The 25,830-nt window shown below is 43.5% G+C and overlaps 1 protein-coding gene across 1 annotated transcript in view; it reads right to left on the bottom strand.

Annotated features, from left to right (window-relative positions):
- Nucleotides 1-12,499, bottom strand: part of KIFAP3 (kinesin associated protein 3) — a 72,071-nt gene extending 59,572 nt beyond the window's left edge. Inside the window, exons 1-9 of the mRNA XM_082766013.1 lie at nucleotides 12,391-12,499; nucleotides 7,525-7,656; nucleotides 6,621-6,775; nucleotides 5,372-5,427; nucleotides 4,735-4,876; nucleotides 3,261-3,360; nucleotides 2,207-2,331; nucleotides 1,681-1,779; nucleotides 805-983 (exon numbers count right to left, since the gene is read on the bottom strand). Coding sequence (XP_082622139.1) covers nucleotides 805-983; nucleotides 1,681-1,779; nucleotides 2,207-2,331; nucleotides 3,261-3,360; nucleotides 4,735-4,876; nucleotides 5,372-5,427; nucleotides 6,621-6,775; nucleotides 7,525-7,656; nucleotides 12,391-12,422 — 1,020 coding nt within the window. The 5' untranslated portion in view covers nucleotides 12,423-12,499. The remainder of the gene's footprint in view (nucleotides 1-804; nucleotides 984-1,680; nucleotides 1,780-2,206; nucleotides 2,332-3,260; nucleotides 3,361-4,734; nucleotides 4,877-5,371; nucleotides 5,428-6,620; nucleotides 6,776-7,524; nucleotides 7,657-12,390) is intronic.
- Nucleotides 12,500-25,830: the final 13,331 nt, after the last annotated feature.

Here is a 25,830-nt window from a genome sequence, read left to right as displayed (position 1 = left end):
GGATAGTCCTATATAAATAGGTGGGATACATGTCGTCTACGGTGTTCAATGCATATGCATGTGTGATAGTTCCAGTAACAAAATTGCAATTAATTCTCTATTACATAAATCTTTTAATCTCCTAAATATAACATTAATCTCAGATTACCTCAGGATAAGGAAAATCTATCATTTTTACTTAAATAACTGTCACAAAGATATAGTAATGAAGGCGTGTATCTACTAAAATCCACTGAGAATTCAGTAAATCAAATACTTGGCTAGAACCAATTTTTTTTTCTTTTTTCAGGAAGGAAAAAAAGTCTACAGTTTCAAAAGTTTGAGATTTCATATTAAAATGTTTAAGAATGTTTAACAGTTCTGAGGTGCCTTAGAAGACCAAGCTGAGTTAGAAACTAGTATACTAGTCTAGCAAACCACAAAAGGATCACTGTTTTTCTCTTTCCAAGATAATACGTAGAAGAAACAATAATATGTTGTCAGAAGAGTCTAGTTTAGGGAAAGGATCACTGACATCTCCCGAGGCACATGTATAATAAAGTTTTGTGGGTGCCAACTTAAAAATTTCGAACTCCATATATCACACTTTGAGTTTGCTTCAGTCTGTTTGGGATAACAGCCCTTCAGAAATTTTTGCAACATGCTGTGGTTCAATGTTGTATTTCTTTTTGGTAATTTTTTCATTAGGAGAGAGGATAATCAGGGTGGCAAGAAAAGGTATCTCCCTCTTCCTTCCACCCACCCAAAGTTTTCAGAGACTGCATACAGTTTTCCAACACTGCACTGGAGTACTAGGAGCCTTACCATATCGTTTTTGTTCTCCATAAAAATGCTGAGTTTCTTCAAGAAAGATACTACCAGGATAAGCAGCTCAAAATTATCACGGTCCAGTGCTTTCACTAACATATGGACAATGTTCTTGTTTCGCATCTTCAGCTCGGTTCGAGTATCCTCCGCAAGATTCAGGAGCAGGTAAAGTGCAACTAACAGAGTCCAACATAAATCATACCAACAGGTCAAAGACAATCAAACTAAGTGGGTCTCCACATACATGTTAAGTGCTTAAGACAATACTTTCAGAAGCTTTGCACTCACTTTCCAACGAATTTTAAACAAAATTGACCACGAACACTTTTTATTCCTGTTTAGGAAGCATTAAAAAAAATAATTCTAACAGTGGTTTTATAAAATAATAAAATCATAGATAATGATCACTAGAAGTTTTTTTTCTTTCAATTCCAATGAGAGCCATTAGAAAGTTTTCCCAGAAAAGCTCTGCCACTCAGACCATTTCAGTCTGACATTAAGTATATTTGAATACAAAAATTGAGACAGGGTGGAAGGTATTCAACCTGAGTCAGACGAAGGCCAACCTAAAAAATAAATAACTCAAACATACCGAAACAATCAAAAAACCACCACTACCAAACCCAGCATCACTAACCAGGAAAATTTAAGCTGATCACTTTTGCTGTTTTATCTAAGACTGACGTAACACTTGGAGAATTGTTAGCACACTGTCAATCTGATTAAGTACTTCTCCCTATTCTTTGGCAAGATGTTCCACATTCATACACACATTCAGTATGTTCAAGTTGTCATAGTTATAACAATCAACTGAAAAAAACCCTCTACCCACACTAACCAATGAAGAAATACTTTGCTATTTGTATTCCATACCTCTGAGTAGCTGTTCCTGCTTGACAACCAGCCCTTGGTATTTCTTATACGTTTTCTCATAGTCCTTTTTCAGGGTTTGATTTTCAGGATCTTCATCAAGTACATTACAGAAGTTAAGGAGTTCAGATAGAAGTTACATAGTCTGGATGACCATTGTCCTCATATGTGCTATTCAGCCAGTGGAAAGACACCACCTCAGCCACAGCTTGCTACACCTGTAATCAACACTGATTCACCCCCCTGTACTCCCCAAATCTTGGATGTATTACATCTTAATAGTCAGCAAAAATGTTTCTAAGACTTACTGCTTATACAATAATACAGTCTTTTTTCTTGTGTTATTTTTATAGCCTTCACATAATCTCTTCAACAGATTCAAACTTCTCACTTAAGATTTTTTTTATATCAACAATCATATTTCCACTGCTTTCACTGAAGTTTCTCTATGCTGATCTTGTATAACTCAACAACAGCTATCAAGAGAAGTCAAAAGCCCTCAAGCTGCCCCAGCATACCAAAAGGATATCAGCTTTCTTCTTTTTAGCGAGTTCTTCCTGCCAAAGCTCATGTCTCTTCAGCTCATGGTCTATGATATTCATACACAGGGCTCCGATTTTGTAGTGTGTGATTATTCCATGAAACTGAGAAAAACTACATTGAAGAAAAAAACATCTGAGTAAAAAATAAATGCAAACAACCTCAAAACTGTTTGGGCATTTAGGGTAGCAAGGTCCCAACACCCTATCACCTAATTATCATAAAAAAACAAGCAGGTATTTACTTCTCTGCCCTATTATAGCATGTTTTTATAGGAAAATTATTTCAAAATAAACTCCCCAAAACATATTTTTTCAAGTTTTCAGAAGTGCAAGCAAGCTTTTTCACAATCAAGTTGTCAAAGCAAAACAATTTTCAAGAGGAAAATCTAGTTCTTATGGTGATAATGCTTAATAACATGAATTTAAAAGGAAATACAGAAGTAAATGTTTTGCCTTTTTGATTTAATATTACGGACCCAAATGGAAACTTTTTCTTTCTTCTAATGAGATGAAAACTCCAACATCTCCAAGTGTTGTTCCAAGTCAAAATAAAAACAAATTTCTTGCATACAAGAGAATGTTTTCCAGTCAGCCCTGCTTTCCATATTTGAAGCACTTCAGAACACCCTCTGCTCTCAAAAAAATATGATTGAGGTCTAAAATCAAGTCACAATGCCAATTCCATTTGAATTATTTTCTAGTCAGGGTATGCTGAAATGCTGGCATATCTCATTAAGAACACACACTTCAGTTTTGAATGCTGCTTCTTCCCTGTAGGAATGCTAAAGAAAATACAAGATAGCAATGCAGCCTCTTACCTATAGGTCAAAATTCTTACTACTTTCTTCCTAGCTGTACCACACACCGCCTCACCAAGGAGATTCTTTCTGTGCCTCAGTTCTGTCATTTAAAATGTGTTCTAAACTCAGAGAATTTTACCCCATTTCAGTGAGGTGTTATAATGCAGTGCAAAGAACAAATGAAAAGCCACAAAGCAGAGAAAAGTTCTTGATGTTCCTATACACAGGGCCCTGAACTTACCTTGAAAAACAGAAGAAAATATAAATTATATTAGTAGCAAGTTCCACGCTTTGTTTCCAATCTTCCCTCAGCACTCTAGCCAGTGCACCCAGGGCAGTTTCTGAAGGAAAACAAGATTTAGATGAGCATTAGCATTTCAGCTCCCTCCTTTTATCTCATAGGACAGAATCTGAATACACTCTATTCTACATCTATCATTTTTAATGGATGATTTTCAGATCTATCTCACTTTAATGTGTAACACTGTTCAAAAATTCTGTTTGCACATAGTATTAACATAAAGAGTACCCTGAGAAGCCATCCAGATACAAATCCTAAGAGGAGGTGACACGCAAGGATACTGCAACCAAACATTAGTCATCTTAAACCTGCTACTGACCCTAAGATGCCATTGCCTCTGCCACCCAATATGTTCCATATTACACTGTGGCTCCTACTGACAACATCAACACATTCACTTCCAAATGCCCCTTAAACTCCACCTAAATCTATGACTACATTTTTTTCATCCATTACTTTCTATTTATGTACTCCCATTCCAATTCTTGGAATAATCTTACTTGCAGACACTGCAGAATGGGTAAAGCACATGCTGAAGTCATCACAAACTTGAGTAACGAGGAGGCAGAAGGATCAATAAAATATATAAAGGATGGAAGGAAAAAAGGACTATATTAACAGGACACCTTCCCTTTGGAAGTCTGTTTTGGATTGTGCTTATCTTTTGTTTGTCTGACTTTCCTTTACACATTATAAGAGCTTTTTTTGCACCTTTGTGGAAAGGAGGCAACAGGAAATTTGTGTATGCACAGGTACACGTGTATTTACAAACACATCAGGTGCTCTGCCATGCACATTTTGAGAGCTGCTTCAGTGTGGAATACATATGCAGACATAATGACACTAATGTCAGTGTCTTATCATGAATTCCGTTATGATTTTAAAATGGATCCATCTTAAACAAAAGGAGTACACTAAATAGTGAAGTAAGTGGGTGATGCATCCACATCCAGTTGATTAATTTTCTTGGAAACTCAACAGCTATAATTATGTCAGACTGCAGATCTCATTTTAAAAACGTTTAATCTCCAGTCTGATCTTCAGGGTACTACTCTTTTGTTTGTCTGTTTCCAGCACCAGTGCCAACCTAAGGTAAAAAAATAACTAGGATCTATATAATAAAATAACTAGGAAAAAACAGATGACACCTGTTGAGACTTGGAGGATTTCTGGTCTAGAGCCACCTAAGAATAACCTAAAATGCATCCATTTGTACAGAGATCTAACTGAAGTTTGACAGTCAGTTTATTATGAAATAAAAGTCAGTCTAGCATATTACTGAGGACAGGCATAAAGCATAACTACAGTATATAGCAAACTAAGAAAACCTTAAATGAAAGGTGAACTGCTTTTCCCCTCAAGATATCACCACAAAAATAGCATAGCATTAAGAAAAGTTTAAATCCCTTGTTACCATTGATAAGCAGCTCTTCCAGATTATCAGGATTCCTAGCCAGCTGCAAGATGAGGGCAGAGCCGCGCACCTTGTCGGGAATGTCCTCGTACAGTAACTCAATGTACTCATCCATGTCATTGATATTGGCAACTTCATCAATCTGAAAGCAGTCATAAGGAACAGTTTTGCAGATAAAGAGATGTCAATTCGACACGATTGATCACAATGTTTTTCAGTCACAAGACAAAAGAGCGCACAGCTTTGAGTTAAAACGTTTGGAAAAAACAAAATGAGAAAAAAAAAAAAAAACACATCCAGAATCACTGCCAATGAACACCAGGAAATCTGAGAAGATTTAATTACAAAAAAACAAAGGATGCTCAGACATGACTCCCTGCATCCTGTCCCATGTTCCAGACCTCACTTGCTGTCCTGCTGCGTGCTACAGTTGGAGGGGGAAGTAGGCAAGTCAAATATTTTACCCTTTATGGACATGATTTTTATTCCATTGTGCAATATTTCTAAACCAAGTTCTTTGTTTAAAAAAACAAAAAACAAACAAAAATAATAGCATTAAGCTTTTCTCCTCCCCACTTATATAACCACTTGTTAGTAAATGGTTTTTTTCCATTTCTCATCTAACACCAATATTTACCTCCATGCCTTCAAATGGGGGCGGATCTTTTGGCTTACTGGATTTCTCTTTCTTTTCTATAATGAAAAGACACGATTGCAGTTAACTTAGACATATTCACAGGCCAAAACATACTATTCCTACGGTATACATTCTGGTAAAATCAAGGTCAAAGTTCTCTTGCGTCCAGCTGACCCGTCAGACCAACACTGCAGGGTGTGTCAGGTTTCTTAAGCTAACCAGCCCACAGGGAACGAAACAAACCCTCGGATGCCTTCGACTCCTCAGTCTAAAGGACCAGTTACAGCCCAGTTAGCTGGGCAGAGAAAGGGCAATAAGCCCTATTGCAAGTTCAGAGCAACTAAACTCACTTCCACACCTTAAAAGCTTTGATTCTGCTTGCACACTGTGGCAAAGCTGCCCTGTGATACACCACGACACGTATACATGGAATAAAAGAGGGCAAAATGCCTGAAGCAATCAGAAAGCGTGTAAGTAACATTAATCTTCATTTTCAATTCATTCCATGGAGTTGAAAGTTCTCAAGTTCTACTTGAGAACAGACCTTACCATTTCATGACTGCAAGAAACCTTGCTGCCCATAGCCAAGATAACGCACAATCAGATGCTGAGCATGAAATCGTCCCTTGAGCAGAACATTTATCTTAAACTTAAGGCACTCAGGATGACCACCAAGATACTTCAGCATCAGAGCACAAAATTACTTTGCTTGGTAATTTGTTCACCAGGAACTTAAGAAGTTCAGACACAAGTATTACCCCAAGCTGCTACACCGTACCAAAGGTCATCAGGCTGTGAAACTCCTCACCCCACCTTTACAGACTGTGTGAATTCCGCCAAGGAACACTATCCCTGCTCTTACACCAGGTGATGACTGAGATCTCTTTAGGAAGATCTTCCTAACAGTCTTTGATGTCATTGCAAGGGCAGATGCAACATGAAGAGGCTGCACCGAACAGTGGAATTTGTACCTCTCAAGTCTTGCTAAAGCACAGGGCAGCCAGCAATAAACACCAATACTAAGTTTAACCAAAAAGATATTTTCGTTGGTCACATAACAGTTCCCCACACACACAGACCTCAATCCATGATTGTCATTGTTTCCAAGCGTGGTTATCTAGACATCTTCCCCATTCTCATCGCTGGAGAGCTTGTACATCAAGATGTCAGCTAAGGGAAGCCCCACGCTGCAGTGTTTCCAGCACTGAAGCAACCCAGTCCCAAGTTATTTTGTTCTTGAGTTATTTACCTTTTCCAGCTGAGGCATCTCTGCGATTCTGTAAATAGTACAACAGCTGTTCTACTTCTGCAAGCTTGGAGGGGTGAATGAGCTTGCATTCTTCAACCACCTTTCGAGCTAGGGAAGCGATGTCTGTGTTTGCATTAAGACTCTTTAGCCGAATGCTGCAACAGAGTCAGACAGGTCTCTTCTCAGTTTTAAGATATTCGTGTCCTGAGTCCTTTGATTTAAGCTTACACAGTCAGGGATTTGTTGAGGCAGAAATAATCCAGATACCCCCAATGTCTGTGCCGTGGCTTACGCAGGTAACGTGAAAGCAGCAGTCCTAAAGGGTAGGTAGCTGTCAAACAGATTTGACAGAGTACCAATGTCCATCAGCTGACAAGCAGCAACACTTGCAGCTTAGAAATAAATATGGCAGTAGTTCTCTGGATTTTTTCAATAGGGAATATTTTAACACTCAAAACAAAAACACCGAATCTAAAATGCAGATACCACAACAAAATCGGTAGTAGTGGTGATGGACTGAAGGAATAGGAGATATGCAGGCTAATAGCTAGAGCATAAGGCTGCCAAAAGGTTCAACAGCATTGCATGCTCCAACGTTAGCCATCACTTGAGTAGGAGCCAAACATTTCACTTTTCTGTACCTCAAGTTTCTAGCATGTAGAATGGGAATAATCACTTTTATTTACAAAACACCTTAAAGTACACAGATGAAAAACAGTTGACAACATGGTTTAGATGTCAACTCTCCCAGGCACGTTACTTCATAACTTCTAAACCCTCTGTTAATCTAGCGCTAAGTTCTATAAAGATTAAAACCTGTTATATCTTACAGGCTGGTGATACTCTGAGTTACTGAATTTATGGCTTGTAAAACCAGATAAGTTATCAGAACTTATGACCTTACATTTTCTGGCATTCTTTGCGCTCCCCCAGCATGGGGTCTCCCATCTCTCCCAGAATTGTTGCTTCCACTTCATAGTGAACAATGAGGGCTTTCTCAGATGGATGCACATCTATGTTGCCTCCTTTTACTTTCCTGCCACGAGGAGGAAAATAAATGAATTACTGATCAACTGAAAGCTTCAAAAAACATGCCAAAATATATATCGTTAACAACGACCTGTTTCCAGTTCTATTAATATCCTTAACCCAAGCACTTCTCTCCTTCCACACCATATTTCTTCATTTCAGACAGCTGTACCATAGTTCTTCTCAAGCTCTGCCTCTAGTATGTACAGAAACACCCAAATCATCGGCCATTCTTAGCCATGAAAGTCAAACACGGAAGAAAGAGGATTAATCTTTAATTAAGTCTCACAGCTCTCTTAAGGAACCACAATAAGGAAAAAGATGTACTTCACAGGGAAAGTGAATTACCCAGCTGATTCCCTCACCAGTATTGCAAAATCTCCTGCTAATGGCATCGATCTAGTGGGACAAGTACCGCCACTTATAAGGGAGATTTTTGCCCAAAGACTGTACCGGTAGGCATAGCTAAATCTTGACATTTCTAATTATTTGTAATTGATTTTTAATTCCAAATTCACTATTCTCTCCTGAAGCACGGACATCTTCACCTCGCTGTGCTTGCTGCCAGGTTTAGGCAATTACCAGATCAGCAGCTGGCATCAATATGTACAAATCAAGCACGGGTGCCTGCTTTACTACAGCTACAGGCACTTGGGAAAAGCCAGCTGGGTTTGTCACTGCCAAAAGCGCCTGTGCTGCTTGCTTCTTTGTGCCAGCAACTCTGGTCACACAGCTACAAGGGCCACATTTGGCTACATTTTCAACTGATGGCAGAGCCTCACCCAGAGAAAACAGTTACGTGTCTTTAACCCGACACTTGCCTTTCCCCCTCGGTACTGCCAATAGAGTACGTACAGCTACACCACAAATAGAGCTGCTAAAGCACTGCAGGTAAAACAAAAAATCCTAACGTGTTTGGGTTTTGTTTTAAAATCAGGTCATGGCAGTAAAGAGATTTACAGGTGGCTGTCTTCACAAATATCATCATAAGAGAGGTGTCAGCCAGCTGTGGCACAGGGTCGATTAGATCAAAGGAAACTTCTTAAGCCTCATAGAGCTAGAAAAATTAGGAAATCTGGATGCAGCCTTTGGTGTAACCACTCTCTATACAAATTGTCTGGAACGCGTGCCTCCATCCACTCAGCTGCTATGGTGTCTGCTTTCCCTTCTGCAGAGATGCAACTGCAAAAAGTACCTTTTTCTTAAGATTTGTTAATCTTAAGAGAAGATTTGTTAATCTTAAGAAAAGATTAATCTTAAGCTGCCCAAATAACCCCACAAACCACAGAAATGACTGGGAAATACAGAGTCTAGTTCAACTACAAGCCTTAAAGGCTTAAAGCTACAGGGCAAACGAATATAGCTCGCTGCTAAAGAGCAACATCCTCCTTGATGAGACCATAGCCAAACTCCATTTATCACTTAACATTTTTGAAGATACTTTTTTTTTTCCCTTTAACTGTGCTCTGAAGCAGACACTTCATGTCAGTCTGTTCTCATACAAAAGCCTCAAAAGGTGCAGCCTTGCAAGGCAGACAGTTTATGGGAAATCTATTTCAAAAGAAAGCAGCTTTCTCTCCTTACAGCCAAAAATATTTCCCCCATATTTATACCTACCAGGAGATCCTAGCCACAAAACAATCCTCTTGATGGTCAAACCCCTGTTAAGTGCTTGCTCATTTTTACACATAGAAGAAAGGGATCGGTGGAAGACAAACGGCCCTAAAGGAGCTGAGTATAGTTTTACAAGAACTAAGCTGAACTAACAACTCATCACTGAGAAAAGGGATTTGATCTTCCCATCATCTCCCTGCTCCTGGCAGTCACCTTGGTTCAGCATGAATGATCATCAAATCCTTCCACAGCCACTTGCAGCATTCCAACAGAAAACTTGTTTTATTTGGGGCACAGGGAGTTTTTCCATTTTTACTCAACTAAAGTGCTCTGTAGAAAGGGAATAACACTTCCTAGCTACAAGCAGCAATAATAAGGAAGCCCTGAGACCTCCTTTTGGCAGCAGTAAACCACTGATGAGCTTAGCAACAGCAGAACCTCAGCCTAAGACTGCTTAAACAGTTATAGTATTTCCTGTGTTTTTTCCTCTTACGAGGGACAGATGGGTAAGCTGGTGAACTTACAGCTGCAGAGATTTTCTGTCCTCTCGTCCTGACAACCACCCTCGCTGTCTGAGCTACTTCCTGGCTAAGTGATTCACAAATCAATTCACATCTAACCTCCCCCTCTGAACAACCTTCCCTTGTGAACTGCCTGGAGACCTACGCTGAAGTGCACCAGGCTGCCGCTAAACCTGTGTTCTGTTTGGAGATCGCTGCATTCAGACTGCCAGCATCATCCAAAATAAATAAATAAATAAATAAATAAAATATCTGATTTAAAGAACTCCCCCAATCAACAAACATCTACTTTACTGATTTTTCTATCCATCTTCAGTTTGTAATCATCCACTAATTTCATAAAGCATTTAAACATACAGACATCCTCGCAGCTGGTGGAAGCAGCAATGCACTGGGGAACTCCTGCACACAGCAGCCTGTCCTCCCCCTTCACTGCCTGCTTTGTCAACAAGAATCCCACTCTATTAAAGGTTTAAAAGAGGAAGGCCTTTGCTACAGACAAAAGCTGTGCCAGCTGAGCTCACATAGCCATAGCCGGTGTGTGAATGCCCTTTATCGACTAATTCCTTCAGGGGGAAAAAGCAAAACCAAGCTATCCTAATTAGAAGTGGCACAACTCGCACACGTGGATAAGGCTGAAAATCCAATAACAGATCCTAGCGAGTCCGATGGTGGAAGGGGGGCTGCTCATGCAGGACGACAAAGGGAAACAGAGCCCAGAGAAACTCCGGACTTGCACACAAGCCTAGTCATGTTAAACAGCACTTCAGCTGTTTTTTGGGTTGCTCTCCAAAAAGAGAAATAACGATGCTTGTCGCAGTGGTAGCTACATAAAGAAGATTCCTGCAAGGTCACATAAGATGGCACAAACAGAATATGCACGGTAGCTACGGGTACTGCTGTGACACTGCAGCTATTTCTGTACAGGCAGCCCTTTGAATTGTACCTGTTATCACATTTATATGCCAGAATGTCACGTAACATCATCTAATGTTCATCAAAGAACATCAGGAGTTTTTTCCACTATTTCTGATTAAAGATCTTAATATGTGGCACACTGGAGGAAAAAAGCAAAACCCAGACAGCCTAACAGCAACTTCTACAAATGCTACTGACTACCATGGGAAGGAAAGGGAAGATTCCAGGAACTCCACAGAATTCAAAGTGTGATGGGTCAAATCACCCACATGGTGAGAGAAAGTGACACTGTTCACACATCAAGTCTAAAACAGGCTTTGGTGGCCTGATATCTTGCGGGGTTGCTCGCTAGCACTTTTGCTCTGAAACAACTGATAGAGATCTCATGTTCACCTAATTGGATACCTAATTGTAGGCTGACTAGCCTCACTGCCAAAGAGAGGAAGGCGCCATTCATCCATCACATCCCTAACATCAGGTGCAGATCACCCGCTGTAGATGCCGTGGTGACCCTTCAAGAACATCTTTCCACCCACTCTCTCTTCTTAGCCATGCTGTCCCCATTGAACCTTCCTCCTCCTCCACGACCCATCCCTTGCTATTCCTTACTCTCAATTCTCTGTATGTCACTTTGCCATCTTTAAGCCCCGACTCACCCTCTGCTTCCCCTCCTCCAGACACAACCTGCCCCACAGCCACTGCCACCCACTCGCACCCCCTCCAACAATCCCCATCCCACCCTTTTATCCCTCACCTTGTCACCCCAGCCTTTCCTCCCTCCTTCTACATGGACTCATACCACAATTCACTTTTCACAATACTCATCCTCCCACCCTCAGTTTACCATCCCAAAACTCTTGTTTTCCCCCCTTATTACCTGATATTATTACCTCAATCTGCCATGCCGTGCTCTAACATCTCCTCCAAACCAGTTTACCTCCCCGTTGCAACCTGAACGTGCCCTTGCTGCCCAACATCCCCTCCTTCGCCTGCATCCCCAATTCCCCACCATAATCACCTGCCCCATCCCAACCCCTACAAACCTCCCTGCTCATCTCCTAAAAGCATCCACTCATCTCTGTGCTTCAACCCAAACACACACCAGTGACACCACGGTCATCCTGAAGCAGGGCATCTCTCCAAAATACAGCCTTCCTCCCACCAGCGTGCCGCCCATCCCAAAATCACCTCACAACCTTCACTCCCCCCTAACCAGTCCCCACCAAGCATCACCCCCCAGCTTTCCCCAAACCCCTCAGCTCCCCTTCCCAACCCATTCACCCACCCCATCACCCCAAAACCTCCTGCCCGCCTTCCTCCCCACCCCACAACCTCCACCCACCTCCCAAACCCCCTCCATCCCCAAAACCTCCCCTCCCAGACCGCTCACCCCCCCACACACAACCCCCCTCCCCTCCTTCTCACCCCCAGCAGCCCCCCGACCCTTTTCCCAGCTCCCACCCCCCACACAACCCACTTTCACCCTCCACAGCCTCACCCCTCACCCCAACCCCACACCTCACCCCTTTCTCCCTCCTCCCCCCCCATACCCCACCTCAGGGACACCAGGTCAACCCCCGCCGCGCCTCAGCCCCGCGGCCGCGCCTCAGCCGCCCCCTCCCCGCCGCACCCCGCTCCCCTCAGCCTCCACCCGCCGGTGCCGGTGTCCCCGTCCCCATCCCGGTTACCTCTTGAGGTACCGGGCGTCCTCGCCCTGCATGGCGGCGGGGGGGAGGCCGGGGCCGGGCGCGGCCCCTCAGCGGTGCTGTTACCAGGGTGAGCGGCAGCCCCGCCCCGCCGCCCCTCAGCGCGCAGGCGCCGCTGCCTCAGCCCGGGGCGCCCGAACGCGCATGCGGGCGGCGGGGCCTCGGCTGCGCCCGTGAGGCGGGCGCGGAGCCCCCCTGAGGGCGTGAGATGGCCGCTGGCTCCCTGCCTTGTTCAGGGCTGACCCTTGTGTCCCCTCCTGTCCCCTTCTGTCCCCTCCTGTCCCCTCAGGGCACGGTGCAATGTGTGTTTGGTTCCCTCCAGCCTGCCCGGTGTGTTCCCAGCCGTTAGTTGCCCACCTGCTGCCTCAGGGTTTGCCCCCTCAAAGGGTTGACAAGATGGCGCCTTGAGGGGAGGCGCAGTGCTGGGGGTCTGGTGGGGTGAGAATCATAGGAATACAGAGTTATTAACGTTGGAAAAGGCCTTCAAGGTCATCTGGTCCAACCATCACCCTACCACCAATGTCACCCGCTAAACTATGTCCCTCAACACCACACCCAACCTTAAAACACCCCCAGCGATGGTGATGCCACCACCTCCCTGGGTAACCCATCCCAATGCCTGACTGCTCTTCTGAGAAGAAATTCCTTTAATTTCTTTAATTTCCAACCTGAACTTCCCCTGGCACAACTAGGGGCTATTCCCTCTAGTCCTAATGCTAATTATCTACAAGAAGATGCCGACCCCCAGCTCTCCACCCCTTCCTTTCAGAGAGCAGTGAGGTCTCCCCTGAGCCTCTTCCCCAGCTCAAACACCCCCAGTTCCCTCAGCCGCCCCTCACAGGACTTGTGCTCCAGGCCCTTCACCAGCTTCGTAGCCCTTCTCTGGACACGCTCCAGGGCCTCGATGTGCTTCTTGTAGTGCGGGGCCCAAAGCTGAACACAGCACCTGAGGTGCAGCCTCACCAGAGCTGAGTACAGGGGAACGACCACTTCCCTGGCCCTGCTGGATGCACTATTCCTGACACAAGCCAGGACGCTGCTAGCCTCCCTGGCCCCCTGGCACACTGCTGGCTCATGTTCAGGTGAGTATTGACCAACACCCCCAGATCCTTTTCCTCTGCACAGCTTTCCAGTCACTCTGTTAGGGCACAGGTCCTCAAACAGTGATGGAGTCAAGCAGCAAGCCTGCCCTTGCAGGGTGATACCGCTGCTATTGCGGTGTTACTACATCACTCCATACCGCCATATACATAATTATGTACATACATATGCTTGTACACACAAATAATCACTCAGAGGGTGGTGAAGCACTGGAACAGGTTGCAAACAGAAACTGTGAATGCCCCATCCCTGGAAGTGCCCCAGACCAGGCTGGATGGGACTCTGGAAAACATAACTGATATTTTTTTTTCTTTTCTCAAGATGTGGACAGATGTAACCAGATATACAGAATATGCTCTGTGACATAGAAGCAACACCTGCTGTAGGAACAGCACCTGTCCTGTCTCATGGTAGGTTTGTTTTGTTTTGTTTTGTTTTTTCCTACTTGTTCTCTCAGTTTAAACAGATTCATCATGGTGCTAAGACAGATTGATACTAAACCTGATTTTGAAGTTAACAAAGAAGTTTCCACTTTCTTCAATGAGCTTTATTTATGTGGGCCTTTGTTATAACAAGGCTGCATACAGAGAATGGCTGGGGTTCTGATTGCTTTAAAGTTTTATTGAATCCTGTCCAGTTACTTCAACATCATAATGAAAAAGAATCAAATAAAATAACCAACATTGCTTTTGTATAGAAAAAATATTAAAGTATAATAGATTAGTTTTTATCTTGAGAAATTAAGAAACCAACCCTGAGGTTTGTAGTCTCTCCCTGAAAGATGGTATCTTCCTCTTAGGTAAAAGAATATATGTGGGTTTCAAGGGGAAAATGGTGAATGCAGGACGTTTACCTAGGCCTTGCAAAAATGAACTATGTATAAACTTCTGTAATGCCTTTTATAAGCAGAAATAAAGTACAGCAATCTGAAAGGATGACTTTAAGAGTAAATATTTTAAGTGATTAGGCTCTGCAACTCAGTGGGGGATACAGATGATGTTGATCTGATGTGCTGTCACATAGTAAGTGATTGAGGCATGAAGGTAATAAGCCTTGCACTTAAAGTTTATATTAAAAGGAAGAAATGAGATGAGGCAAAGTAAAATTTGATATGCAAAGAGAAAGTCTGGCTTAACTCTTCTTGATTGAATGAATCTTGGGACATAGATCAAGATGATTCTCAAGTGGCTTTTTGATCAGCAGTGACAGGACCATCTACACAAGAGAAGGGCATTTTCAATAAAGCACATGATCATGCTGGTAAATACTAGGTGCTGTTGTTATCCTTGAAAGTGAGACTTGACTGAAATGAGAACAAGAGTCTCTGGAGAGCTTGATTTGTATTTTTTACAATATCTAGTTTGACACTGACCTAAGTAAATACATCAATTTGCGGCTAACTTAGCCAGTGGGGAAAATTAGCTGTAGATTTTCATTGTTTTAGATGTAAAAAGAAAATTTTAAACATGTGAAAAGAAACAGATCTCTTCATAGAGAAGCAGAGCTTTCTTTTAACTAGACACTATAGGTCAAAGGGTATGCTGTTTTTTCCCTTGGTTTATTCAAATCAGAATTGCTCACTTCCGTGAAAGCGACTTCATTTGGTGGCCTTGCACTCTTGCATACTTGGCTGAGCAAGTATATCCAGCTGGTCGTAAATTGACCCTCAGCCATCTTGTGCCTCAATGCTCCTCAGCAGCAGGAGTGTTATAAACTCTGTGTGCACACCTCTGCAAGCCTGTGGGGCAGGAATGCAGTACCCAAGTTCAGCCACAGCTGATGATGTGGAATAGCAACCATCTACGTAGACTTTCAGTGCCTGACTTGAAATGTGAGGGTTGCTACTTATGGAAAAAATACCAGTTTACTCAGGTCCTAAGCAAGGCTGACCTCAGAAGTGTTGGAATATATAAAATGTACCACGATGATGCTACATTACCTTTTTTTCCCTCAGTGGATCAACCCTTTAAGAGGGAATTTTGCTGCGAGGCACACAAAACAGAAGAGTGAGTTGTATATTTTCAGTATGTTCTCTAAATGGTACACTAGAACTTGTGCATCTCATTTATGCTTATTTTCTCACACCCTGAAATGCAGTAACCCTATACAAAGAGCCAATAATGTGCTTTCAGTTTGGGTTCATTTTAATTAGACCGAGGAAAACACACAAAGATGAAATATAAAATTGACCACATAGTAATGAGCAGGTTGCCTCTCTCTGCTGATACCATCTCGGGGACCTCGGTGATGATGGTGCAGATTTCATATGCAAAATCCTGGTTCCACTAAAGTCAATGAGAATTTTTCCATTGACCCCAATGGGGACAGAATTTCACCTCTTAACGTTTATTAGATGCAGCAGGCAGAAAACAGACTCAGAGCTATAAAGGCCACGACATTTTATGGTTCTGACTCTGCAACCACTCAAGCACATGCTTAATTTTGCCACAGTAATAAAGTTAAGTGCCAGCTTAAGTGTTTGCAAGAAGGGGTCTCCTTTACACTTGAACAAGCCTATGTTTGATCATAAATCAGGAATTCCCCCTCTTCTTCATCCCTCCCTTCCAAAAGAAAAGGATTCTGCATGTGATCATCAAATTCTTTGCAGAAAAAAATGCCTTAAAAAAAAAAAAAAGACAAAGGAAGAGTAAGGAGTAGGTACTTTACCTGAAGTGGTGTTGCTTTAGTGTCGTTTGACATGAAACAAGTTACTCATTCAAACAGATTCAAAAGAGAAACCGTATACTAAAAATGTCTCAGGCAATGTCTGTTTTCTTAGACAAAAGCGAAGATTTTGCAAAGCACTTTACATGCAAAATCTTTTCCATTATCTTCAATTTCCAGTGCTTCAGCTGAAGGGAAGAATAGATAAGGACGACTTCATGTTGTTAAGGGGATGAAGTATTCCTTCTGCTTGGCACTGGTACGCTGGTCTTGATGCAGGTATCACTGAGTAGGGATCTTTGATGTGTATTAGTACTGAAGGGCCAACTAGATGGTCATGAAAGTCCCTTCTGGTTTTAAATGTAGAAAAGAGAACGTGGATGATGAGATCTACTTCTGGTGATGATCTCTACTTCTCTCTGATTTAGTGCAGTTGCCCCTTCACCCTACTTGCTCTTCCCAGAAGCATTTATGACAGTGAGGCTGGAGTGGGAACTGGAAAAATGTACGCAACAAAGCCACTTGTAAAAACTTACATGATAGTCAGCTGGGAGATGATATCAAGGAGTGAAGGCTCATCATGCACAGAAGCATCTCCCTCAGACTTAGGAGATCCTGAAGTCTCTACTTGCTTGCTGCCTGCATCCCACCTTGTACTCTACCTGTGCCATCAGCTCTGCGTGGAATGATGTTACCTGAGTGACCTGAAATCTTTCTCCTGTGGAGCTTCTCAAAATGTCTGTGACAACAGTGGATATTATTTGCCAGCAACTTGAGCTCTTGAGTGTTTTTTGTTCCAGGTGCTGTCCTTGTCAGCTGAGCACAGGGGCAGCAGACTGTGAAACCCAGTGAGGGAAGAGAGTAGAGTGTATGGGGAGCTTAGAAGAGACTGCTTGTGTCAGAAGAAGGTGGTGATTGCCTTAAAAACAAGGCATATGAGGAGCAACAGAAGGCAGGAGAGGAGGAAGGGAACACAGGGTCAGGAAAATTTCTTCAGCATTGCAGCTGCAGTTTCCAGGAGACTGGAAAGCACTGGAGGAAGGGGGATCAGGCCCTGCTCCAGACAGCCATGGGTAAGAAAATATGAGAGCCCAGGAGCTGAGCTCTGGGAATGACTATTTCTCATGAGCTTCTGGGTTACAATAATGGAAGTTTTACAGTGCTGTTGAGCTGTGTGTTGAAAAAACAATCCTTCAGCTTTCAAGTAATTTACTTACCATCTGTGAGCTGTTTAGGTAATTCCCCTTGTTTAGCTTTCACTGTTTAATTTCGCTACGTATGCCTTTTCTTCATTACACCTCCTGCATGTGCATCTGTATGGGCACAGGGTAGCACATAGGTGTGTAACTCGGAGGATTTTCTGTAGTACTGGAAAACACAATTGTCACTGATGTGCCTTGTGGGCAGAAAGGGGTAATGCCAGGTTACTGTAGCCCATCCACAGACTGTAGTCATTTTGCTTTGTGGACCTGAGGTCTGTTTTTAACACCAGCAGGCTTTAGACAAACAGAGAAAGTGCAAAATAAATAAAAAAAAAGAGCTTTATCCAATGAAACTCCAACATTGGCTTTTGTATAGGTGTCTGAGTTTCATTTTTGTACAAAGCCCAATTTGCTGTTGGACTTCAGATTTCAAAGTTAACTTAATAAGCTTGTCCTTAGTTCACCCAGCTCAGGCTAAGTACTGCATCTGATATGATTCACAAGATTTCCCTGAAACCCAGGGGCATATCAGTTGTCATGGCAAGGCACAGCGAGGTGAGTTAATTACTAGCATTCCAACATATCCTGGCCTTTATTGGCTAATACTGAAGAATCCCAGAAGAAGGAAAGCACTGTAATTGTGCCAGATCCATCCTGTGTTTCCTATAGTTTCAGTCTTGAATTTTTTCATATATATTATATTGTCTCGATGCCAGTGCTCGTGATCTCTGAAATTAAAAGCATTCCTCATAAAGGGGATTACAAGATTAAAAATATTGCTCATAAAGAACTTGTTGATCCTCACTGAGAAGATGATAGATTTAGAAACATCAAATTACTGATGTCACCAAGTAAAATTAATTTAGGAGATAACAGTGCATTTTTTAAAGAAAAACTAGGGATGTGTTAGATTTACAAACTGTAAGAGCTTTCCTTCCCAGTAAGCTCGTTCTTCATTTATCATTTTATAATAAGAAAACCCCTTAAACTTAGTCTCATACAAATGTCACTTTCTAGCTTTCTTGCTAATCCAGAGGAAATATTATCCTAGTGGTCCCTGAGGTCCAATGTCTAGGTGTTGGATACATGATAAACTTACTTGAAGCTTTCTTAGTGAGATATAGTACTCTGGAGACAGCTGTGGATTTAATTTTTCAAGCTTTAGTACAACCTAACCCTTTAAAAATAAGATTTAAGTTTCCCTTGTCAGGTCACTTAAGAGTTTCTTCTTTTATTTTATTCTTTTTTTCCTCCTCTGCTACTTGCCCAGACTTCTAATCCCCAGCCTCTGGAGGAAGCATTAACCATCTCGAACTTTTCATGTCTTGATTATTTTTCAGTTCCGAAGGACAACACACACCCGTTTGGCTTTTGAATGTTTCTAGTCTGCAAGCTCAGATAGAAAGGGTTCATGCAAAGCAAATAGTTTCCAGTCTTCATCATTTGTGTTTCTACTTTCAATTCTGAATGAAGGTGTCTTTTGCAGCCACTCCTCTTGGTAAGAGCTGTATTTATAGTCCCTGCAATCCATGTTCCTTTGAGTTTATGCTGCCCAGGCTTAATCTAGGGTTTTTTGCCCCTTGATAAGTACCACTTAGTCTTCAGAAACTACGTTTAATGTCCCAAGGCATGCACAGGATTTAACTGCGTAGTTCCTACTACTGTGAAATTCCATGCAACTCAAAGACGATTTAAGGATGAAGGTTATCCCAGCCAGCAATGTCACAGACACATTCTATCTGAAACGCAGAGGCTAATGTACTCGTGATGCTTCTACTGATCCAGTACAAATGCTGCTTACAGCTCCTGCTGCCCTCTAATTTCCAGTTCCCTGGAACCACACCCTGTGGCTTCTGCCAAACCGTACCTTCTCAGGAGCTAAAGGTGGAAGACGCCTTTCAAGCTCACTGGTCAGACTCATTTCCTACAATCAACTTTTCTTTTTCCCTTTCAGCTTGTTTTCCTTTGGCTTCCTCAGGAAATGAGTTTTATCCTGTGTTACCTATCCCTGCATTCATCGGGTCTCTTCTTCCTCCAACTAGTAACTTCTTGACATGTTGGTCAAGCATGTCACCATTGAAAGATGTGCACAGCGTCTGAAATTTCATTAAATTCCTTGAAGTCCGTGCAATCCAGCTGCCAGGTAGATGAGAGAGACCCATGATAGGAACTCCGCTGAGGGAGAGCGAAGCAGAGTTCATCTGTTTGGCAGCAGCGAGGGGTCAGTCACTCCACACACCAGCCAGACAACACAGATGAATGGGCTGGCCAAGCTGTCCCAGAGCAGCTCAGGGCTGGCCCCAGCACAGGCAGTCTCTAGTCCAGGATCCGTCTTTCACAACAGGTGGCAATGAGAGGAGGCATGGAGGTTATTTCAGGTAGAAGCAGTAAGTCAGAGGCATCGTGTGGCTCTGCAGCTCACAGAACAACACATTTTCCAGTCTAGCTTTAACTGGCCTAACAAGAAGGATGTTCTCCACTGGTGCTATGAAGTGTGCTGCCCTACCAGACCAGGGGAATGCCAATCTGACGTTTGCACTCCTAGCCAACAGCAGAGAGGGATCCAGACCAGAGCTCCTGATCTGAAGGCCTGGATCTTTACACCTCAGCCTCTCTGATAAGCCTGCTCCTTCTCTAGCAAATTGCGGAAGGTTAAATAACCTGCCTAACCCATGGCCTGCCCACATCACTTCTTTCTACAGATCTGTTGTTATCAGCTGCACCCTTTAGTTCCTCAGGTTGAAGTTTCTGTATTTTCGTGATGGAGTTTCTGTATTTTCATGATGTTCACACTCCACAGAAGGGCCGTCCCCTCCTGGCATCACCACCCTCATGTCCCATCACATCGCTAGGGTGTGCTCTGGTTTGCCCAGGATAGGAGCTTTCATGCCTGGGTATTTTAGGGGTTCACAAAAATGCAGTCTTGCTGTGAGGGAGCAGCTTGATCAGCCAAAGCACATTTCTCAGCTAGTGGATTTAGGCTGTTTCCCTAGATATTGCGGCCATTTGGCATTTGAGACCAGCTAACCAGGCGAGATGCTTTTTGGTCTGAGCAGATGGGTCAGTGTTAAGCCTTAGGTCGGAAGGATCCAACTGAGAAGGAAGTGGGAGAGGCGTGTTTTTCTGGCAGTGCTGTGTGCAGAAGGAGCTTTGATGGTGTGGTTTGCCATCTTTCTTTTGCTTTGGAATTGAAAATAAAGCCTCTCTGAGAGACCTTTTACCAAAGTGTTTCTGGCAGTTCTGTGCCAGCGCTGAAAGAAATTGTCTAGCTTATCTCCCACTTGCCCAGTTCTCCCACAGGCTTTTCTGGATTGTTTTTTTGTACTGTTTCCTGAGCGTGCAACATCCTCTTTATCCTGGCTTACCAAACCACTATACCCTCCGGTCACTCCTTAAAACTCCCTTCTCATGTGCAGTCCACAGTGGCTGAGACAGCCAGTCTCCAGACCTCCTTCCTCCTTGGTTAAAGAGCTGTGCCTGCATTCTTAAACGCAGAGCACTGGGGGATGTGAGCTGTGCACGCACACGTGGGGCTGCAGCTAACTTGATCCTGCATTTTCCAAACCCACAAGCCCTGCCACTCACCCAGAAGGAGGTTTTTGTTAGCTTTCACCTAGAGAAGGAGCTTTATCATGCACTCGAGCCAACAGAGGGCAATATATACAAAATGCAATATCGAGAAGAAATGCTTTTAAAAGATGACTCTGAGCAGCCCAGCCCTTACTGTATCTGGAGTCACATATCACAGTGAAAGGCGGCATTCCACGCTGGACCTAAAACCTTCTCAGGCTCCATCAATTAAACCACCACATATGGGGTGGAAGAGACTCAGCAAGGAACTCTCACTAGGGTTCAATGAAAACCAGATGTTGTGGGCACAGCTGTCATGCTTCTTATCAAGAACAACAGAGCAGCCCCCGCTGCAGTTTCGTCAGGAACCCTGCCCTTCCTTCCCTCCAGCTCCAGCACTACTGAGAGTCCCTAACCAGAACCAAATAAAAGCCTCCCAGCCAAAGCATGCAGGAGTCCTCCCCAAATATTGCTATTTGCGTTAGCACACTGTTTGTGGATCTCCAAATCAGGGCCCCACTGTGACTGTCGCTGAGCTTGAGACATCACAAGGCAGGCTCCCACTCCTACCTAAGACTGGCTTCGCTCGCTCCCTTAAAAACATAATTTAGTGTTGGCTCCAGAGCTAGAAGGATTTGAAGGCAAGAACTGCGTATTCCCTCCATAGGGATAAAGCTCTGGCCAATTTCATTTACATGAATTATAATGTCTTTACCCATAGGGCTCCCATGCTGCGTTTTGTTGCTTGAGATGGAATTCCAGATTGCTAAATTCCAATTGCATAAATGATAACAGATTGCTGCTGTGACTGTACCCGCGAAAGGGCACGGGAATTGTGCAGGATGTGCCCCGAAGGGCGTGAGTCATCCTGACCTACAGGCAGTGAACTCTGCTTTGGAAATGTGCTTCAAAGAGAGGATTTCTCATGAGAGATCAGAAGTCTTATCCCAGGGATTGGGTCTTTGCCCAAGGACCTGTTTTGCTCTGCATTTCCTTGTGTCCTTTTGCCGCAGAGTGATTTTGCGAGACTGACTGCTCTACTGGTGACAACAACATTATTATTGTTTGCACTTGTAAATGGTACACTGAAACCACATTTACCTAAATTTAATTACAAATAAACAAAGAAGTAGAAGGGAAGTAACCCTGCAAACAAAACAAAACATTTTGTTTGGCCTGACACAGGATTTTCTTATTCGTCTGAGACGAGAAATATTTCAGTTTCTCATCTACCCAAAACACTGTTTTTTCTCAATTCCGTGCTCAACTGAAAAACTAATTATTTTCACAGCAATACGTCTGAAGATCGCTGAGTCTAATTGGACCCAGGAGTGGAGTTTAGGTGGGTGAGGATTGTGACTAAGAGTTCTGGACTTCAACAAGTCAGACAATTAGTTCATTCATTGTCACATTGCTATTTCCCAGCTCGGCACCCAGGCACTGGCATCCACTGTTGCTCTGAATCAGCGGCTGGAGCTGCACGCAGAACAATCCAGGCAGTCGATTTTCGGGCTGCAGCGAAGCCGGTTATGAAGGTTACCACCTGCTGCCCAACCTGCAGCTGTTCTCCACTGCCCTCATAGCTGCACGTGTGCTCTCAGCCTGTGCCTCTTCTATCAACATGATCCTGTGGTTTTCAGGAACTTTTAAAAACTTGTTGTCAAAGATAAAACAAAAATTACTTGCTTTAACTGCATTTATTGCTGACATCATATGCCAGGCGTGAGAAGAATTAATATAGATGCCTTTTCTTTTTAAGATAAAGAGACATCTTACAGCAATCCTGATGGCCTGTCCGTGTGGAAATCACATTGCATACCAGGTGTTTTGTAAGCAGAACACAGTAATTTAAAGGCCAAATTGACCCTTTGTGACCTGCATGATATGTGGAGCTAGTGCACATGTTTCCCTTTTTCTCTTCTGTGCAGCTGATGTGTTTCAGAAGTAGCAAGTACAGCTCAGATCTGCAGAGGCAGTTGCCTACTAGTTTAAAAGTAAGTCCAAGCTCTCCCTGATGCTCCAACAAGTAGAGCTGCTTTGGATCTTGCAGTGACTCATCATAAGCCATCTGATACCTTATTTTAAACCTGCTACCCTCAGGCAGAGATCAGCTGCAGGTATTTTAACTCCAGCTAGGAGCCACTCGAGCTGATCCTTCATTTTAGTCTGTGATAAACCTCATGTCCTTGGGCTGCCTGATCTCACAAGGAGGAGGAAGAAGACAGATGGAGGAACTATTTGTTTACTCTCTTAAATACAAACACATTCTTATTTTAGATGAGAAGCTGTTTAAGGCAATGACTGTCATGCATGATGGCTGTGTCTACTGTTATTTTAGTGTAGGACTTCACCCAGAAGTCCAGATTCTTCAGCATCTCTACTATGAGAAAAAAAAGGTAGGCTTGTCCGATTCGGAAAACTTCAGAAAGAGTCAATTTTGGGAAACTGACCATTGGGAAAAGGCCATTTGGGAAAGGAAGCTAAAGTTGAGAAGTGGGCTGACTCACATTTCAGCAGTGACACTACAAGTCGTATGGGTGCCACTGTACCCATACTCACTCCTCACTCTTCTTGTTAGTGGAGATACAGGCTGTACATTAGTGCATGAACAGTTTGCAGCTTCTAGGTAGATCTGTACCAATCCTGCTGAAAACAACAAGCTAAGAGGCAGTGTGAAGCAAGCAGAGTTGTGAGTAGTTCGTAGCAGGAGAGATTGAGATGCTGCTGCTGACAAATAGGCAGAAAATACGGCATCCACTTTTTGAAAAAAAAAAAAAAAAAGCAATTTCTGTGGTCTTTTTCAGGCACTTCTGGGCATAAATCTGTTTCTGTCTAACCTTTGACAGCAATAGGAAGTGCTTTGAAAGTGCTTTAAAAGGCTTGGTGCTGTTGTGACTCACCTACTCAGCTGCCCTAGCATCTGAGGACTCGGTGTGCCTCCAATGTTAGCTCTTAGAATATAAAGCTATTTTGAACAGGGACTTAGGCTTGATTACATGCAAATAGAATGAATATAACGAGTGTTTATTCAGCCTTCCATGGATCTTCACTCTTTTTCAGTGGGACAAAACCAGTTAAAGCCACTTGGTCTAAAGAAGCAATCCAGTGAACCTCGTTCAGTGACCTCGTGGGTGTCAAAGCTATGGGGAGCCCTGAGGCTGTGGTCCCAGCACGCTCAACCGTGCTGTCCTAGCACTCGACTCCACTAGGAGACACCACGGCTTAGGTTTCATGCTTGGAGGCTTTTCTGTCTCTAAGCAGGGAGGTCACTGTGCTACACAATGGCCACTGCCAAAACCAGAGCCTTGACAAATGTGAAGCATGATGTCAAATGCAGAGCAGGTGGGCCGTGAGTTCCTCGGGGTGTCTTTTGTCGGTGACAAAGTGAGCTTGTGCAACGTCTTTCCGAAGCGTTCACATGCTGTCTTGAGACATCCGCTCCTGGCTCACTTACTGGCAAGTGGCTGGAAATAGATAAGCAAAGAGAAAGGGCCAGATTTGTGAGAAAACCAGGAGATAAACCAGGATTGTGTCTGGGCCCAGATATATCACAAACAGTTGGAGAGAGCCTTATGCTTCTCTGCTAGATTGTAGCACGGAAGAAAAATTGAGTCTTGAGTTATTCCAAGGGATGGCTGAAGTTTCTAAGGAGGGCTGAAGAATGTAGCTCTCTGTTCAACGGAGGTCTCAGGCTTTGGTGCAGTGGCCCCAGAGCTGTTCTAACCCCTGCCATGATTCCACTCTCCCCACCCCATGCTCAGCTGCATCTTTCTGCCTCCCTTCTTGCATGTTTCTGGCAACTGAGCTGGTTCACAGCGCTGACCAGACAGGTCAGGCTCCCAGGCACAACGTGTGGAGGTCAGTGCCATCGGCACAAAGCCCCCAGAGGTACCTTGCCAGCCACCTTTGCAGATGTGAATCTGAACTATACCAAGTACCTGAGCTGCTGAGTGACAAAAAAGATTTTGAAGCAGTACATTTCTGTCCTCGTCCCTTGCTGAAGGCCTGATCCTGCTCTGGGATGTGATGTACTTACAGCACACAGCTCCCTTCAGCAGCTTACCATTCTCCATCCTAAAAGCATTTCAGCTTTTGACCCTCCTCCCTCTCTTCCAGACTTTTTCTGTTGTAATGGCCTGAACCTCCCCCTCTTTTCCAGCTGATGTATTTGTTCAAGTTTATTAATGGGCAGTTTATCTCCTTTTGTTCTTCCATGCATTTTGTTCACTAAAACAAAAGCCCTTACCGCTCCTCTGCTCCCAGACAGCAATTTCTTCCCGTCAGCCACTGCAGATGAGATAGTCTGGACCATTTAAACAGCTTCAATAACCCTGGGCAGACACGACAGTGTGTAGAGAAGAGCTTGTCCTGCCATACACAGCGGCAAAGCATGAAGTTGAACCTATTGTTTGCTCATTGCTTGCAATTATCACAATTTACTAGGGCACACCATTTCTATAAAGGTATGTCTGTGTTCTGGTCTTCTGGCCTTCCTCTTGGCCCCCCCGGATTGAAAAACAGATGCCAAGGGAGAGGCAGAGAAACAAAATTGCCCTGTGAGATTAAAGAGGGAGATGGGAGACCCTGGATAGTATCTGAGTTTCTTTGAAGTGAAGGCTGAATAGATTAGGAAAAGAAAAACCTAATTGAATTAAAGCCACTCTTTTTCGGAGTAGATATACTTTTACCCTGGCTAAGCAATTTCCTGGTTGAGGTTTTTATCGCTTTCCAGCACCTGCTTGTTTCGGAGGGCGACACTCCAGAGATTACTCGGAGGAAGTGCCAAGAGCCAGCGTTTCTCACTCCCCTCTCGCCCGCCTCCGCCCCCTGCGCTGCTCTAGACACACACCCCAATATAGAATGACAGCACAGTGCCACGGTTTAA

Source organism: Aythya marila (assembly GCF_965140915.1).
Source record: "Aythya marila genome assembly, chromosome: 8".
In the NCBI taxonomy this organism is placed as follows: Eukaryota; Metazoa; Chordata; class Aves; order Anseriformes; family Anatidae; genus Aythya; species Aythya marila.
The sequence above is the reverse complement of the archived record's forward strand: the minus strand, read 5'-3'. Positions and strand labels throughout refer to the sequence as shown.